This window comes from Orbicella franksi, chromosome 13, assembly GCF_964199315.1.
Source record: "Orbicella franksi chromosome 13, jaOrbFran1.1, whole genome shotgun sequence".
Lineage (NCBI taxonomy): Eukaryota > Metazoa > Cnidaria > Anthozoa > Scleractinia > Merulinidae > Orbicella > Orbicella franksi.
The window spans coordinates 3,631,456-3,649,146 of NC_138157.1; the positions used below are offsets into that span (position 1 = coordinate 3,631,456).

A 17,691-nucleotide genomic window follows, 5' to 3' on the forward strand; every position below is an offset into this window, starting at 1 on the left:
ATTAATACCATTTTTATTTCCATTAATGAATCCAACCAGACGGCGGTAAGAGGTCCTACAGGCGGCGGTGGACTGCCGGTAACCGGCTTTTATTGAAACCCCTGCTTCTGTAGTCAGATGTGACTTACCACTACAGCCAATAAACATGGCTGCCACAATATTAAAAAACATCCCATAGCACAAGTTAACAAACCCATGAGAAAAAAACAGTACTTTGGATCTGCTTGTAGTTAGTCTAGTCCCTTCACCTTGTTTTTGGTGCCATTTTTAAACAGGGTTTCTTCTCTGTCTCTACTCAAGTACAAAAAATGTGCTGACTATTTTGCTCCTTTTATTCTTGAGAGGAAGATGTTCACCAGCTGATAGGCTGTTCGCGAGTTGCCTTTTGCCTCGGCATCAAAAGGAGTCCGTACGAAACCATGTGAATATGTGTTCTGCCTACAGGCTTGAGCTTGTGCAAATCAAACTTGTCTTCATATGAAGTGTTTTGCACAAGGGCTTGTTTTATAACAGAGGCACAAGGTAACTCGCAAATGGTGTATATGTCTTCTTCTAGGCCTGGAACTAGCTGGGGTCTTGTAACATAACATCCTAGCCTCTAACCAGATATTTTGCATTCTGCTTTTGCATACCAGAGTCAATTCAAGACAAATCTAAGTAATTGGATGCTTTTACAAGTCTTATTGACCAAGTAAAAGCAAAAGCACCACAAGTTGTTATCTATAATGCTAACACATGTTCTTTGACCCTGTTTTGGAACTGAATATCAGTCTACAGTTCATAAATTTCACCAGTGGGAAAGACTCTTGACGTCAAAGACAGCCTTGTTTAAATTCAACAGAAACAATGACAATGACAAATGTATATTTTGACAGGCAATATGATTACATTTCCCATTTTTCTGACATGTTGATTTCAATATCAGAAACCTTTTGGCTCAACACTGGGTTTTCAATTTATTTCTGGTAATTTGTAGAGGTTTAAGATCGGGTTGCCTCCGATTTGTGTGATATCTAGTAGTTTATCCTGTTGCTGATTAATCTTGTTTCATCATTTTTACAACTGTATCTTCAAACTTCCTGAAGGAAAAAAGTAAAATGTGTTAAATCAACTTAGATCAGGTAAATAATGCTATGATAAAGTTGCAAAAATTCCTTGGGTACAATTTTGCAGCGTGACACAAATGCCGTGCCTAATACCTTGTGGGAAGAAGTTAAGGTCAGCGTCTTCTGGTTTCACAGAGTGAGGGAGAATATATCAAAATTAAAAATATTATGTGGCATAATACTCATGCAAAGAGTCGTCTCCTGTGCAGACGTCCTTCTGGGTTGTCATGTATTCTTTCCCTCATTGGAGGGGAAAGATCATTATTTAGAACTTGTGCAAAGGAGGGTATGCAGAGGGCTACAGCTACACAGTTATTTACAAGGACTTAGCTTCTATGATGGTAATTCAAAATATAATACTACAACATGGTCCCACCATAAATGATTAGCCTGCAGAGCCACCCTCAAAGACATTCAGTATTGTTTATAAACTGTTTTGGTCTACAATTTAAACTTAATAAACAGCAAAATTTAACTTACCGTGATGTTATGTTTTCTCCAGGGTTATAGAAAGGATTGCAAAACATGTCTGTGTATGCTACATGAAGCCTTCGAAACATCTAACAGAGTAAAGAAAGAACACCGTCATGTTATTATTATCATCATTCAACTTTCATACACTCTACGAATTCCGATTTTCTGATTGGCTGATTTGTACCACGTGATACTGGGTTGTGACGACACAACCACCTTGACTTCATTATCGTGGTGTAATAGCCATGGTTTAATTCAACACTCCACTGTCATTACACCATGGCTTCAACTGACTCAAATATAGTGGTATCAATGCAGTGTTTCTTTGTGCAGTGTATTCAATTTGAATAATAAAAATGTTAATGCACTCATTGTTTGTGAATTATCAGGATTTACCTGTACTTACTTGTTCACTAACAATGAACTCGAAATTTTCAATACTGCACAAGGCTTTGCCGAGTGCGGTATTGACTCGGTATTGACTTGCGCAGGTAAATCCTGATATTCACTCAGAGTGCGTTAACCTGTAATTATTCTAGTTCTGGTTGTACAACAATTCAATAGGCCAATTCTGAGTTCCCTTTGCCGCTGTGTCAAAACAATTCTTTGTACAAAACTATTCATTCATATGAAAATGTGTTCTACCTGCAGGCTCACTTTCATGCAAATCAAACTCATTTTTATATGAAAGGTTTTGCACGAGGACTCATTTTGAACAAGGCACAAGGTAACTCAGAAATGGCCTATTGGTCTTCACATGAAATTAAAAACAAGAACAAGCAGGTAAGGGTAACTAATTGCTGTCAAGTGGAATTTTAATAGGTCTGGATAGCAGGAAGATAACAGTTAATTTCAAATAAATGACGTTCCACCAATGAAGGCAGTTAGAAGTTTCTGCCGAAACATGCCTGTAAATTTTAAAATTGTCGTCATTTATTTGAAAAGAATACCTTAAAGGGTGGCTTACCGTTCTTATCTCGTTATCTCTTAAGGCAGTATTGGCTGACTCAACAACAACAACAAACTTGATTTTAGAGTTTGTGACATAACCATATCTTTAGAATACAGTCAAGGCTCTTTCACTTCAAAGGGCATGTAAATCTGATAATTTTTCTTAAACCCTGAGTTGCAGATGTTTATACAGCTACTTCAGATATTAATAATATAATAGATTGTTTCATGTTTCACGCTTACTCGCTTGGTTGACTATACATGATTGTGTTGATCTGGAATGACTTTTTTTCTTTTTAAGAACAAACGCGTCGTTATGATGTACATGTATCTTGCCCAGGTGCTCTAGCTCTTCCCCTCCTGTTCAGAATCTCTCATAAACCTGGTGTCCTTGTATGTGTGTACTAGATACAGCTGAGCTTGATATTAGGATCTTCACGACAAAAAGGATACACTTTATAATCTTCTGTGGGGTATAACAATCCAAGGTATAGCTCTCGAGGATCATTTGAGCTTTTAGTGAGTGATGATACTGGAAAATTAACACAATATATTTTGATAATTTTTGAGAATAATTTATTAGAAATTAAACACACAGGAGGAGCTCTTATGCCTGCAATAAATTCTTATGCTTGGATCAATAATCGCTAGCAAAAACCAAGCGTAACTCGTATGTGCTTCCATCTTCAACTAGGCTAGACCAGCCTTTGTCTCCACCACCCCCCCCCCCTCCCCCCACCACCACGAAAGAAAAACAAACCCACCCCACAAACCTGAAGGATGGCAAGTTTTTGTTATCACGTACAAGGCAAATTCCTTGGTTTAGGGGTGGAATGGAATGCCACATCTCATGAAAGAGCCTTTATGACATAGGTCATAATGCTATAGCCCAGCCCGGCGTTCTTCTTCGACAACATTTTTCTCGGAGTAAAGCTTGGTGGGGAGGGGGAGAGATGTAGCGGAGGACGAATAAGCCACCAATGCAAGTCTCTCTCTCCTTCTCTCGAGAAAAGAAAGTGCGAGCTTACTTAACGTACGTACTAACCTTTCATTTCCAATAAATTGCAAAACTTAAAACCTATTAAACTCACCCTTCTCTTCAACAACATCCAGCGAAGTATGGACTGTGTAGTGAAATTTTAGCTCTTCTTCTGGTGAGACTGTCCGTAGAAACAACGGATAATTCTGCAAAAGATCAGATTTCATCAAATGGAAAAACGCTTGCTAAATAGCTAAGAACAAGTCATGTTTACCTCCTTCCCTATCACGGCCACGCAGACCGCCATTTTGGTTTGAGGAAGTTTACCGCTGACAAATCAGACAGAGGGCTTACTTTCATAGACTGATGAAGGAATAAGGGGGAACGGGAACACGTGATATTCCCGTGAGGAGTGAGGGCTTCCCCAGCAAAGACTTCTTTACGCTCTTGCACGAAAGCTAAACAACTAAACGGTGAAAGTTGCTGAAAGCGAAAGAATGATGCCTGCAGTGCTAAAGATTTGGAGTGTTGCTTGTTGGTTGTGGGTAGCAACTGCTGCTGAGAGAAATGAAAAGCCTAATGTTGTCATAATGCTGATGGACGATGTGAGTAGCAGGAGTTGTGGAAAATTTTCAAACAAATTTTAATTATGCAAGAGCTATATTCGTGTTTAGCTTATCACTTGGTCCTCTCAACCTTGATCTCCTTCTATTTCAGTCAGTGTAAATCCTTCAGAAGGCGTCACGAATGCTGTGTATTTACGGCTATTTTACTGCGTTACATACATACATACTTTATTGTTACTTCCCCAATGGGGCTTTTCAGGAACAATTACTTAAATTGCTAAATTACTAATAACTACACAATTAGTTAGCAGTTAGCACTTGCTATACTATTGTTGGTTGTACCTCATGCCTGTACAAATGTTGTTTGGTTGGTCGTTGACAGATGACAGTGTAAAAGGAGGAGGGAGGGGAGGGTGATCGATGGGAGGGAGGGGGGAGTGCTAGGTACCCTAGTTTCAGCTAAAACCCCTCAGTAGTTGTGGCACTCTCAAGTCAAATAAGTACAGTTACATCCAAACAGATGATTTTCTTTGATTTTTTTTTTCGTAATACTTTGGCCTAAAATCTCCAGTTAATGTAACTGTTCCTTTCAAAATAATCTAATCGTGACTTGTTGTTTGGTTATCACGCAAATTACTAATTAAAACAAACAATGCCCCAAGTTGGCGTTAATGGGGGAGCACTGCCTTGCGTTAGGTAAGCCTGTGTGACTTCCGGAGATTGCGTGAAACAAGAACCTCACTTTCTCCCCAGCACTACGAGCTGACTGCAAGACAGCACGTGCTGGATCGGACAAGAGTATTGGTAGCAGGCGATATTCATAGGCAACGTAGCCAAGACGCTTGGGGGAAGTCGCTGCGCCGACTTAACCGCACCACACAGGAGTGACCCAAGTTTATTAGAATAAGAAATAGCAAACCAACCTCTTCTCCAAAGGGAGGGAGGGAGGGAAAATTTTTAACAATAGTATAGCAAGTACTAACTGCGCTGTACAACAACACCAAAGTGAACTCTGAACAGTTTGTTTGAGCTTTTATAGCTAGACGCTTGTCTGCTGGGAAGGCCAGTAGAAAGAGCTGTACTACCAGACAGCTTAGCATTACACGTGTATACTCTTAGCCATGAATAGTGCTTTAATATTTTTGGCCAATGCTATCGATCGTTATAATATGCTAGAGGTAACAAAGCCATAATGTTTGAGCTAGAAGACAATGTATCTCAGAGTCTGCTTGGCCTTGGGAGCTTGCCTACACAATAGCTTAATTGAAAACAACGCTGCCATGAAAGGCTTACTGATTACGAGCGTCACATTCCATTAACTATATTTTACTGACGTGACAGTAAAATTGCATATGTCACTTCCTGCAAGTTTGCTACTGAAAGTTGTTCCATGTTTTTAATGTATTTGTTTGTGGATGATTATGGAATTTACCAGTCACATACATATCAACCATATGTATTTTACAGAACATTTTAGAGTCCAAAAATAAGTAGTCTGAACTCAGCCATCTTCTTATGCTTAACCACAGAGGGGTCCAGGTGAGAAGGTCCTTCTCATCTGGGCCCCTCAGAGGTTAACCAAGAGAAGCTGGCTGACACTTCACACTATAAAATAAGATGATTGATGACAGATCAGTGAAATACGTTAGTCCCTAGCCTGCAGTCCATCCTTCAGGTAGTCAAGCAGACATGATGAGTGACCAATTAAATGTAGCCTCACAAGAATATACTTTGTGAGACTACGTAATGTAATTAATGAGTTAAAATGCATTGTTGCATCATCTTTTTGTACTTTCAATGGAATAGATGGGGTGGGGAGACTTGGGTGTATTTGGTCAGCCAGCTAAAGAAACACCTAACCTTGACAAGATGGCAGCAGAAGGGATGCTCTTTCCTGATTTCTATAGCGCCAATCCACTTTGTTCTCCATGTAAGTGATCAGCCCTTCTTTCTACTGTAGTTGTGAGTGAAAAAAAAAAAAAAAACGACACCAGCTGGTGGCATAGCTCGACACTTACAGAGATCCATGAACTCAACAAATGCATGATCAGAGCTAGCCTCTGTAGCTTGTTCCATGCACTTGTTTAGTTGGGAGGTATATTGAAGTCTAACGGAGAGCAGAAGAAAGCCCCTTGCTTGTTTTTTTCCATGCCAGATGTTGTGACATTTTCAGACTGAAATAGCATCAACAGGAAAATCAAGATTTGTTAAAAATGTATAGTAGGAAAATTATGCATAAAAATATTGAAGGACCGTAGCCAGGGTTGAGCATAATAAGAATTTAAAAACGATCTCTGGCTAAAAATTATGCAGTTCTAATTTGTCCTTTGTACATCACATGGCATTGAAATTGTCAGTCACTTTGCTTACTACTTATTTTAGTTTTTGGAATTTTTCTATCTGTTTTGTCCTAACAGCACGTGCAGCACTGCTTACTGGACGCCTTCCAATTCGTAATGGATTTTACACAACTAATGCTCATGCTAGAAATGGTTAGTATACATTTGTGTTCATGCACTGTGTGGTACTTGAAACTGGTATTTCACCCAGCAAGAATTTTTCTTGGTTGTAGGTTACACACCACAAATCATTGTTGGAGGAATTCAAGATAATGAAGTGCTTTTACCAAAGCTTCTTAAATCTGAAGGATACAGCAGTAAATTAGTAGGCAAATGGTGAGTTTGATTCTGCCATAACTAACTAAAAGAAGAACGGTTTTGCCACATGAAGGAGGTTATTGTTTTATAGGAGTTGGTCTCAGATTGTAAAAAGTAATTATATGTGGTTGCACTCATAGACCTGTGGTTGGTTTGAGAGGAGTCATCTCCGGAAAATTCATGAGTAGCAAGGAAATATCGTTCATTTAATATGGATAGCTATATAGTACATGCTGAAAAGAAATGTTGATAATGTTTGATTTTGCCTTGACTTAACTATTTCATAAGTAACAAACATTGTGTACGCTTCATGATACAATAAATGTTAACTTTATGATACAATAAATGTTAACTTTATGAACATTGCATCTCTGAAGGATTCACTCTACTTGTTGACTAATCTTCAGTCTTTGTCATCATCATCATTATCTTGAGTTCATCTTTATCTTTATTGGCAAATAACTAGTAAAAGAATGTTCGTTAAAAGTCAAAGGAGCTGCTAAAATTTGTAACAACTCAGATCATGTGCAAGTTCCTAGTTAAAATAAATCTCACTTCAGGATTATTTTTATTAATTCTCTTGTCATGACTTTTGATCTTGCTAGGCATCTTGGTCATCAACCACAGTTCTTGCCACTGAAGCATGGATTTGATGAATGGTTTGGTGCTCCAAATTGTCATTTTGGCCCTTATGACAATAAGAAAACTCCTAATATACCTGTGTATAGAGATGACAAAATAGTTGGAAGGTGACGCTCATTCATTTTTTTCACTAAGTAATAAAAAATTGTATTAGCTTCTTTTAAAATGCTGTTCCAGTTTACATTCAATCTAATATTTAGAGCATTAAAAGTGTACCACAGATATATTCAATGTTAAGTATTTCCCTGGATGAGATTATAGTCCATTACTGTGACAACAAGTTAATCCCATTATTGCGAAGATTGTCCCAACCAGTAATTTATGCCAGGTTCCCTTGTATATAAGGGACATGGTTAGCATACACTCGACTCCAGAGTGGATGGTCGGCTGGTTTCAAGCTCTGGTCAGGGTCATTGTGAAGATATTGTTTACATGTATGTGAAAAGAAGTAATAAAATGGAAAATAGATTTGAATAGAATGGAAGTACCAAAATGAATGATTTTTGTTGTCATTGTGAGCTTTTCTCCTATGAAATCAACAGCGTGCTGCAGCTTGTCTTCTAATTCTGTTATTCATCATTCAGATATTATCAGCAATTTCCAATCAACCATAAAACTGGAGAATCTAACCTGACTCAGATTTATACAGAGGTAAGAATCCTCAGAAGTGTGGCAAGGAAATGTTCTCATGTGGTGAATTTGTTATTTACTTATTAAAGATTTCTTTAAATTTTAAATTTATTTAACAAGAGCATAAAGGATTCCTCTCTATGAGAGACAATATTATAGTAGTACGGTGTTTGAGTGCCGATCAGAGCCACCATAAAGGGAGTATCCAAAAGACGTAAATAGCAAAGAGTGAATAGTGGCAAATAGTTACGATTGGTGGCCAATAGTCACGGTTAGCATGAATAGCACTGCAGTTGGCCTAAATTATTAGCGCTCCTGTAATCATAATAATATTAGCACTCTGACATTTCTTGATAGCACTGATTTGTCAATAGATTGTTAGAAATGATTTTGCTTTCAGTTATTACTGAGAGCTGGCCACTGTCAAGTCAGTGTTATTTACGCTAACTGGAGCCAGTGGTATTTAGGTTACCTGAAGTGTTGTTCAAATTAACCATGGCTATTCACCACCATCGAAAACTAATAACCACTGTTCAATGTTCAATGCTGTTCGCTATTTACTTTTTTGGATTTTCCTTTGAAGATAGTGAAGTGAACTTTTTTCTGTCAATTCCTAAAAGTCACAAACTGAAGTACATCATTCTTTGCCATTGTTTTTAGGAAGCCCTTGATTATATTGAAACTCAAGCTAAAATGCAGAGACCATTTTTCTTATATTGGGCCCCAGATGCCACACATACACCATTGTATGCTTCATCAAGTTTCCTGGGTACTAGCCAGCGAGGAATGTAAGTTATATACCTGAACATTCCAACCTATAATAATCCCCCTCAAAGCCATCCTGCAAATAAACCTTTTGTACTACAGTGCATATTAATACAGGCATGTTTTTGATTTTCAGAATCATATATTGACTAATAAATAATCCTAGGAAAGCACATTAAGTAATTAATGATTTACGCTACTCATGATACACAGTGGAACCCTTCCTAATGGTCACCTTGTTAATTTGGTCACATTATGAAATGCCAACCTGTATCATCATTTCTTATTTTACCCTGTTAATGCGGCCACTCAAACCAGTTACGTTCATCTTTCCATTGTAATATTGTACATGTACATGTATGTACCCATTGAAGTTTCAACTTTGTTAAAAATTATATCTTCATTATGAATGCTTATTAAAGAACAGTTGTTTAGAAGAGCAATTAAGATATAACTTTTAAGACATCACTTAAAATAGAACAGTAATGAAATTTTACCCTACTCATTAATATGACCACATCATTAATGCGGCCAAATTTTCGTGAATGGCCCGTTGGTCACCATATTAATTGGGTTCCATTGAATTTGAAAATTCTTTCAAATTGCACTCACTGAAAGGCTCAATGTAAGTTTAGTAATCAACATTGTCACATTTCATTTCTAGTGAAATCCTTAATTTCAGTCGCATTCATATAGTTACAGGTCTAATGTAAACAAATCTCAGATACTATCCTTTTTAACGATAATTAAGCCCTCGATCTGAATATAAACCCATGAGGTTTATATTTAGGTTTAGCCCTTAAAGAGGAATGGTAACATTTCTTCCTTTAAGGTGCCTATTTTGGAGGTTGTTTTGTTTTTAACTCATCTCAGTCATTACGTATCTTTCAGAGACTTTTGACATGCATCTTGTATTTCTCCTCACTATTTTAAATTACAGTTCATTCTTGTAAGTCCCTTTAAAATGCAAGTGTGACCAGCTTTTATTCTGCAATACAATATTAATATTTCTTGCAATAATAAGCCACTAGGCAAACCCTTCTAATTATAAAATAAATGGGCTAGTGACCAAAACCATAGCCTGTTCAATATGTATGGGTTATTGACCAAGTGTGAGGTCAAGATGGCTGGATATTGGCCAAGTTCTTTTTTTTGCGAGTTTATGGACCGAGACGGAGTCGAGGTCCATAAACTCGCAAAAAAAGAACGAGACCAATATCCAGCCATCTTGACCGAACAAGCTTGGTCAATAAAGGATTTATTATATGGCTTTCGGGGAAATTTTTCTTGCGGGACACGGCGGGTAGTCCCGAGCAGGCAAGATAGCCTCATCTTGCCCGCTCGGGTAGCCAATCACAGCGCAGGACTTGATTCATCTTGCCCGCTCGCGGAGCTTGCCATATAATAAAACATGTCAATGTAATAAACTTCTGATTTCTGTAAAGTAGCATCAAGACGATAATTATGGTGGAAAGTGATTTATTTTTTGGACTTTTGGGGATTCTAAGGATCTGTAAATATCAAACATTGTTTAAAGATTACGGCTAGGTTGACATGCTAGAAGCATGAAGTATATTCATTTTCAGTTGATTTCTATTTCATAAGATATGGAGATGCAGTAAGAGAGCTGGATGACAGTGTTGGCAGGATTCTTCAGAAATTAATAGATGTTGGTATATCCAACAACACATTTGTTTTCTTTTCATCTGATAATGGAGGAGCCTTGACCTCCAGGACAAGAGGTAATGGAGTAAAAGACTGATTTAGTATTATGTCAAGCAAATCTGGGCATTTTCCAGCTTCTGATGTTTCCTACTATCACTTAGTTTTACTAAGTATGGTTGGGTTTTTTTAGTTAGATGGAATTAATTTTCAATCGATAATTTTCAAGTTATCACTTTCAAATTTCAATTACAATCTGCTGACTAGAGTTGGAATTTTATGTATTTTAAAACCTTAAAGTAATACTCCACCACATAGCAGAACTTCTTTGTAGCATAATTATTTATGCTGTGCAAGTAACTTCCTAAACATGGATAATAATTTTTAAAAAAATGTTTAATAAGGGTTCTTGTATTTTATTGTACCATACAAAGGTAAAGGTATGAAAAAGCATTTTCACAAGAATCTTCTGGACAGGTATAATTATTAGATAATAAAGGAAACCTAAGCCTTATGGGTCCATGACCTTGCACTAATTATCTGAAGAGAAGTTTTTTGTACAGTGGAGCTCAGATGTGGAACAACTTACCTATAGAACTAAGGCAAGAAACTTCATTAACCGAGTTCAAGACTGAACTAAGTCGCCACAGTTTAAAATAATTTTTTTCTCCATGGCCTCAATGGAGAGCAGTTTTTATTTTGGGGGGGTTTGGTTGTTTTTTTGGTTTTGTAGTTAGGAAGATAGCTAGCTAGTTGCTTATCATAAATAGACTGATGCAAATTCTGTGTATAAATGAAGTTATTGTATCGTTGTGTATCATATCATATTGTATCGTATCGGTTATCACATACAAGGATGTTGTCTGATTTAGGTGGAAGCAATGGACCATTTCTTTGTGGCAAGGAGACAACATTCGAAGGTGGAATGAGGGAACCATCTATAGCTTGGTGGCCAGGAAAGATTAAACCAGGCCAGGTATTAAATACACTCTAGTCAGACAATGGGTGATTACAGAAAGTATCCCTACCCTACTACAGGGGACATCTTCATCTTAATTCCCCCCTGGCTTTGGAATTACATTCTGTTTCACCCCCCACCCCCCAGCATGCCTTTAGAGTCATTTAAACCCTGCTCCAGGGGGCTTTTTTGGTTCAAACCCCCACAATACCTCTTGAAATTCCAGTTCTTTTTCATACTTTCTTTTGAAAATTTGGACTTTCGATGGTTCCCTCCCCCTTGGAATTTCCTTGGGGTAGGTATGGACATAGACTGTGCCCCAGCCAGCACATAGTAATTTTTTGGTGTGTTTTCACAGTTGTGTTATTTCCTCATGTTGCCAGGTCAGTCACCAGCTTGGCACCCTAATGGATTTGTTTACAACAGCATTGTCATTAGCAGGCGCTAAACCACCCTCAAATAAAGTCATTGATGGCATTGATCTCAGTTCAGTTCTTTTTTATGAGAACATTACTGTCAGGTATACTTTTCAACAAAAACAACAACAACAATCTTTATTCTGTTCATTAATTTGCATTTTTACAGATAGACTGACCTGCAGATAGCTAGTGCTTGGCGCACCAGTCTATCAAGATGTAATGATAAACGTTTTTACTAATAAATAGATTTATTAATAAATAGATTTTTTTTCTTTATTGAGTTCGTTTTTATAATCAAGTAACCTTGTACCATCAAACAAAGCATTTTTGTTGTGTGCAGTGTTTATTTGTTTATTTTTTTTTGAATTGTTCATAATATATTGCTTGCTAATTATCAATGAATATGGGAAGTCTAGATTTCTGGAGTAAATAATAATTCCATCTTCCTAAGTAGTCACATCTCTACTGTAGGACATGACCTGTGAGGATGGAAACAATGCGGGTAATTGACTCCAGCCACACCCAACTTGACACTTTACAACCTCTAAGAACGCCATCACCTTGTAGTTGCCCGACACAAATAGATAACATTAGGCCCGGGTCAAACGCTATACTTCACATGAGCTGAACCCAATGACAGTTTGGGTCGACTCAAATAATTAAAAGGATGCCTGTTTCAGTCAAACATCGAACTTAATTCAGTCGAACCAAACTAAAACGGTCTTGTTGGTCAGTGGTTTTTCAAGGTCAAGTCAAAATGGCGCCTTTAGACCTTTGATTATGCGTTTGGTTCGACTCATGTGAAGATCGGCGTTTGACCCAAAGTCGGTCTTCAGGCGTTGTTCACGGCTGGTCAGACGTGAAGAACGCCTCAGCCGCTACCCCCGGTGGGAGAGGGGTACTCCCAGAAAAGTTGGGTGGGGGTGTGCGGCCCACTTCCCAAAACCCTTACCCTATTTATGACCAAAATCTGCGATTTTTCCTACCCTAGTTATTACCTGGCCAAAACTTCAATACCCTATTTACGACCGTTGCGGCTGGCGCAGTTGCCTTAAACTTAAGTTATGAAGGGCTTTTGTTGACGTTCTCATGTATTGAAAACGAAGAAAAAGTAGCTTCTTCTAAGAAATATACCCAATTAAAGACTAGAGTGCTAAAACCATACCCTATTTATAACCAAAATGGCCAAAATCGACACCCTATAAATTTATGACTAAAACGGCAGAAAAACCCTACCCTTTGGGGCCGCGCACACCTATATAGTCCATATAAGGGAGTAGCCCCGCCCCTCGGGGCCGCTCCAAATAAAATCAGTCGAAACTTTACATGAGTTGGATTCGGCTCATGTGAAGTACGGCGTTTGACCCGGGCTTAAGAAGTCTTCTTTTGTAGAAGTTCAACTTTGTTTGTCGTGTAGTTTGAAAACATCACGCTAAACACAACGCTTGTTAATTCTCTACAGACCTGTGTTTTTCTATCGTGGCAATGAGATGATGGCAATCAGATACGGCTTGTACAAGGCTCATTACTGGACTTGGACTAATAGCTGGCAAGAGTTTCATGTGAGCTCTACACTTACGTGCCTTATTTCCACTAGCAGGGGTGGATCTAGAATAAACTGTGACAGATTTCCGAAACATTGCGTGCCGCAGGCCAGGCCATGTGTGGGATTTTCACTCTCTAAAGTGTCCTTTCCTGGATTTCTTGGTCATTCTGAAAACTCTGACCAATTTCTGTAAAATGTTGGGAGACCAGTGTAGACCCGCGCGTCACTAGTCAAGGTCCCTCAATGAAGCACCCCTCCCCCGCCCATTACCTACACTTAAGAGTTTTAAAGATTAAAAATTAAACGACTCCCACCCCTTCCTACGAGAAAAGATTGTTCAGATAGACGTTAACAGAAGTAGCATTACACTAGAACTAAAGAGAATCGGACAAGGCCAGTGTGCAAAGAAAGTCCTGTCCAATAGCCCAGGGCTAGTGAATTGTGCGGTTGGGTCGGTGCGGTTTCTGTCTTTTGCTTGTCTGAAGGGTAATTAAAGTTTTCTTCGGGACAATTTTTGTGCAAATTCAAATTTCAGAAGTACTGTACATAGACTACATAAGACATGGAATGATGGTAATGATTAATTAATCATGCTAGTGAGAAATTCATTGGGGTAGCGAGAACGACGTTTGGGCTAGCACATCACAGTTTTCATCTTGTAAAAGAACTTGCTTTCTTTGCGCCCGGTTTGTCATGAGGATTGACTAGGGAAAGCGGGAATCATATGAGTGAAGTGCCACCAGTGTTTCATTAAGGTGAACGATCCAACGCCATTCTTCTATATGCACTTGCAGACAATGCCATGTAATGATATTCTGGGTGGTTGTATCTTTCAGCATGGAGTGGACTTCTGTCGCGGTGAGAACGTTACAGGTGTTACGACTCATGAACAGATGAACTATACCGCCTCTCCTGTTCTGTTTCACTTAGGACGAGACCCTGGTGAGAAATATCCCATCAGGTTTGTCCGCTGAACTGTTTTGTGGTCAGTGAGAACTGTTAATATCCAAGCACTAGATGCTACTTAGGGCTTCACATAGACTCAACTGTTGTCTTGTTAATTAGTAACTGGACCGAGTGGAGTACAATTCAGGTAGTAAACGGGCGAGTTATTTCTAAATCGGACGATTACGAGCAGGGTTCACGATTTAAACTACGATCGCGATGACGCCCCTTTCTTCTCCCCTACATTATATCTTCATTTGTAGCGATCTTTCCCCGCTAGGTACCCGACACTAACAAGGCGTGGATTGAAGCGGTGTGTCACGCGTGTTGTCCGTTGTCGCGCACCCCTCGAACTCGTTCCTTCTTATTACTTAAGTATCCGCTGCGCAGACTATCCCCCTAACCCATTACCATTATAAGCCAAAACCAAAGATAAGGCCGCGCCAATCACTGTCGCTGCAGGGGAAAGAAACTGGCAGTCAGAATACAACATAACTTGTTTATGACACGAAAGTATTTTTTTAATCTCTTGGTTGGATACCTGTTGGCAGCGACATCATAAGTGTTTTTCGCCTTTTTTTTTAGACAAAATGGACCTGTTGGCGTAGCTACGAGCTCAGGCTGGGCTCTCTCTGTTAAATGTAAGATAATGTATAGGAGGTATAAATGAAATGGAGATGGTTAGAAATAAGCTTAATCAAAACTGTTAGTCACTGCATGAGGCCACTGTCACCTGTAAGCAGAGGAAACTTTAAATCTCACGCGTGTCGAAATATTCTTCAATCAACAGATCTTCTGAAGGAGAGTACAAGGAAATTATGGAAGTCATAAGAAAAGTGGTCTCAGAACACAAGTCAAATCTGGTGCCAGGCGTGCCTCAATTAAACATGTGCGATAATGCTGTTATGGTAAGATATTGAAGCGTCGGTATTCATTTATATCTTGTTGCCAAAATAAAGTTCTCCGAAGAAGACGATTTCTCCTTATTATAACAGAGTGTTCACAAGAGAAAAGTAAGACCCTTGCGTTTGAGTTCTCTTCCTTGCATTGGAGAGCTTAAGCAAACCTCGACGGCAACGAGAACGCCACCAAACAAAGGTTTAATGAGTAGAACAATGGCTGTGCACGTGCGTTATAAATCTTTGTACATTTCTTTGCCGTCTCCTGCAAAACAACAACATCAAATGACTAAGTTTTACGTATTTTGAAGAACGCGAACGACAGCGGCTAATTTTTCGCTTTTTCATTTGGAATTGAACGCCAGCGTTACATATTTAGTCTGAACAAGTTCTGAGACTAACAGGCGCACTGAACAGATCTAGACAGTTGCGAAATTCGACGGTAAAGTACAAGCTCATTTTTCCCTCGGCGTTGTTGTTTGGGTCGCCGTCGTCATTGCTTAAGCTCTCTATTTTATGACAATTTTTCACGCAACCCACGACCTTCTAATTGAAGAGTAATCTCTCGAGACGTCAGCTATTTATACTACTCCAAGCTCTTAGTTAACTACTAACGGTAAAAGCTTGTTCTTCGGAGGAGTATTCAGCTGAGCGTTTCTTGTTTCTTTCTATTGTGTTTCGTTCTGTAGAATTGGGCACCACCCGGATGCGAAGAGATCGACGAATGCTACAAAGGTCCGCCGTCCCATCCCGTGAAATGCTCTTGGCCTCACTAAATTAAAATAGTTTCCCACCCCTGGCGCCATGTATAGCCAGCATGGTCGTGTTGTGACGTCCTTGTGAACATTTTTGTCTTTTATATTCACCCTAGAAGCACACGTTCTAACTAGAGAGAAATTAGAGAGAAAATACTTTTGTAAGTAGGGATCAAAGAAAGGGTCCGTAATAAAAAGGAACTTGTTGAGCAAGGCCAGGAGCCGGGTTCCTGGCTATGTTCAAAAACTACTGTCCGTAGTGATGAGGCAGTTCGCCATGAAGATTTTTAAAAAAAAAATTCAAAATGTCGTAATTTTTATAAGCAGCCCTCGCCTCTCAAATTGAAAAAAGAAAAAATATTAAGTCTTGGCGCATAGAGTAATCTCAATCGAATTTTACAAAGAAGAAGAAAATATTCAAAAGCTGTAGAGATGTTCAACATGGAAAGCCCAACGAACTGCAATTTTAGACGTTTCTGCGATACCTCTGTCCAAGATATGCAATCCGCGGTAGGAAACAAGATGGCGGCTGTACATTTTACGACAATACCTTGCGAACCTAACACAGCCTATAAGACTTAAAGAAAGCCGAATTTTTACAGTATGTGACCCTGTACTAAGGGCAATGTGTAGCGTAGGTTTGAAGATGTTAGGACTTTCTGTACGTTTTTATGAACGTTGTTAAAGTTTTCGTGCTCTATGAACTATGGGTAAATGTACCAGTCGCCATCCTTTTTCCTGCGGAGGATTATGGTGGGTGGTTTTTAAGGCGTATCGTTTATTCTTAAATTTATCGATTTATCCCACTTGTCAACACTTGCACCAGCCACAGGTAATAAATTCGGTTTAACCTCGTTATTTATCGTAGGTTAATGTTACGCTAGAGGTAACTCATGCCGGTCATAAACTTATTTCTAAAACAATAATCTACACTCGTAAGATGCCTTTGGCACGAAGGACCAAGATGGATCGGTTTTGGACACTTTCTTAAATGTAATGAGTGTTTGTCGATATGTAATTTTCCGGAGTAATAAATAGTGAACTGAGAAGCTGTGTTGTGTTGCGCTTTCTTTTGAACGTGCGTCGGGTAGAAGTTCAATGGCAGAGAAAGTAAGGACGCGAGTAGATCCCCAGGAACCTAGCCTTCCTCTGTAGCCTTGCAATTTTACGAGTTTGAGGAACGGGCTACGAGTAATCTTCACATATCTTATGTATGAAAGGTAGTCATTTTTCTATACGTGTAATTTTGACTAGACCTTTCCTCAAATATCTGGATATTTTTTTGGGATATTTACAAGTTTGACTGTTTCCGAGATATTTAAATGATGAACGCGAATCAAGGTTCCACACTAGCCAGTTTAAAGGGTTGTCCAATACTGTCGACTCGATTCCATCAGAATGGGAGAAAGTCTATTTGAACGATTTGATGTTTGTCAGTCATAGACTCCAAGTCGATTAGTCCCTAGCTGGTTAGCCCCCAGCTATAAGTTGGTTAGCCCCAGAATAAGACTTGTCTTTTAACGCATGAAATCTCTCTTCTATTTAAAGTTTTGTTCTTATTTTTGCATATGACTTAAGAATATTCAGACCTAATTTCATGTGGAAAGCGTCAAATCCCCATTCCTTGGCCCAACTCCCGCCATGCCCCAACGGATTTACATTGGTCGGTGCATAATGACAAACAAGATAGAACTGCAATATTCAAAGAGCAGCAGTACATATATATGCCTTTTGAAA

The 17,691-nt window shown here is 38.9% G+C and overlaps 2 protein-coding genes across 2 annotated transcripts; one reads left to right on the forward strand and one right to left on the reverse strand.

The window, feature by feature from the left end:
- Window positions 1-44: 44 nt before the first annotated feature.
- LOC145466711 (trafficking protein particle complex subunit 2-like protein) lies at window positions 45-3,828 on the reverse strand. Its single transcript, XM_081450419.1, has 6 exons — window positions 3,785-3,828; window positions 3,623-3,716; window positions 2,985-3,063; window positions 2,548-2,635; window positions 1,587-1,666; window positions 45-1,079 (listed from the first exon to the last, which is right to left on the reverse strand). The coding sequence occupies exons 1-6, from the start codon at window positions 3,815-3,817 to the stop codon at window positions 1,037-1,039; spliced, it is 417 nt and encodes a 138-aa protein (XP_081306545.1). The 5' UTR covers window positions 3,818-3,828; the 3' UTR covers window positions 45-1,036.
- A 177-nt stretch (window positions 3,829-4,005) lies between these two features.
- On the forward strand, window positions 4,006-17,286 carry LOC145464950 (N-acetylgalactosamine-6-sulfatase-like). Its single transcript, XM_081448763.1, has 14 exons — window positions 4,006-4,115; window positions 5,883-6,006; window positions 6,494-6,568; window positions 6,649-6,751; window positions 7,339-7,482; window positions 7,960-8,026; window positions 8,666-8,793; window positions 10,376-10,512; window positions 11,305-11,408; window positions 11,774-11,910; window positions 13,272-13,371; window positions 14,192-14,316; window positions 15,091-15,208; window positions 15,889-17,286. Exons 1-14 carry the CDS (start codon window positions 4,008-4,010, stop codon window positions 15,973-15,975), a joined length of 1,557 nt encoding a protein of 518 aa, XP_081304889.1. The 5' UTR covers window positions 4,006-4,007; the 3' UTR covers window positions 15,976-17,286.
- The last annotated feature ends 405 nt before the right edge of the window (window positions 17,287-17,691 follow it).

What these genes read in the sequence shown, in the direction of transcription:
- LOC145466711 (XM_081450419.1), bottom strand. Translation starts at nt 3,817, where the DNA reads ATGGCGGTCTGCGTGGCCGTGATAGGGAAGGAG. An exon ending in CCCACAGAAGATTATAAAGT is followed by an intron (nt 2,636 to 2,984) that starts GTATCCTTTTTG and finishes TGTATTCTAAAG; the next exon opens with ATATGGTTATGTCACAAACT. An exon ending in GGAGAAAACATAACATCACG is followed by an intron (nt 1,080 to 1,586) that starts GTAAGTTAAATT and finishes TTTTTCCTTCAG; the next exon opens with GAAGTTTGAAGATACAGTTG.
- LOC145464950 (XM_081448763.1), top strand. Translation starts at nt 4,008, where the DNA reads ATGATGCCTGCAGTGCTAAAGATTTGGAGTGTTGCTTGTTGGTTGTGG. An exon ending in GAAAGATTAAACCAGGCCAG is followed by an intron (nt 11,409 to 11,773) that starts GTATTAAATACA and finishes TCATGTTGCCAG; the next exon opens with GTCAGTCACCAGCTTGGCAC. An exon ending in TATGAGAACATTACTGTCAG is followed by an intron (nt 11,911 to 13,271) that starts GTATACTTTTCA and finishes AATTCTCTACAG; the next exon opens with ACCTGTGTTTTTCTATCGTG.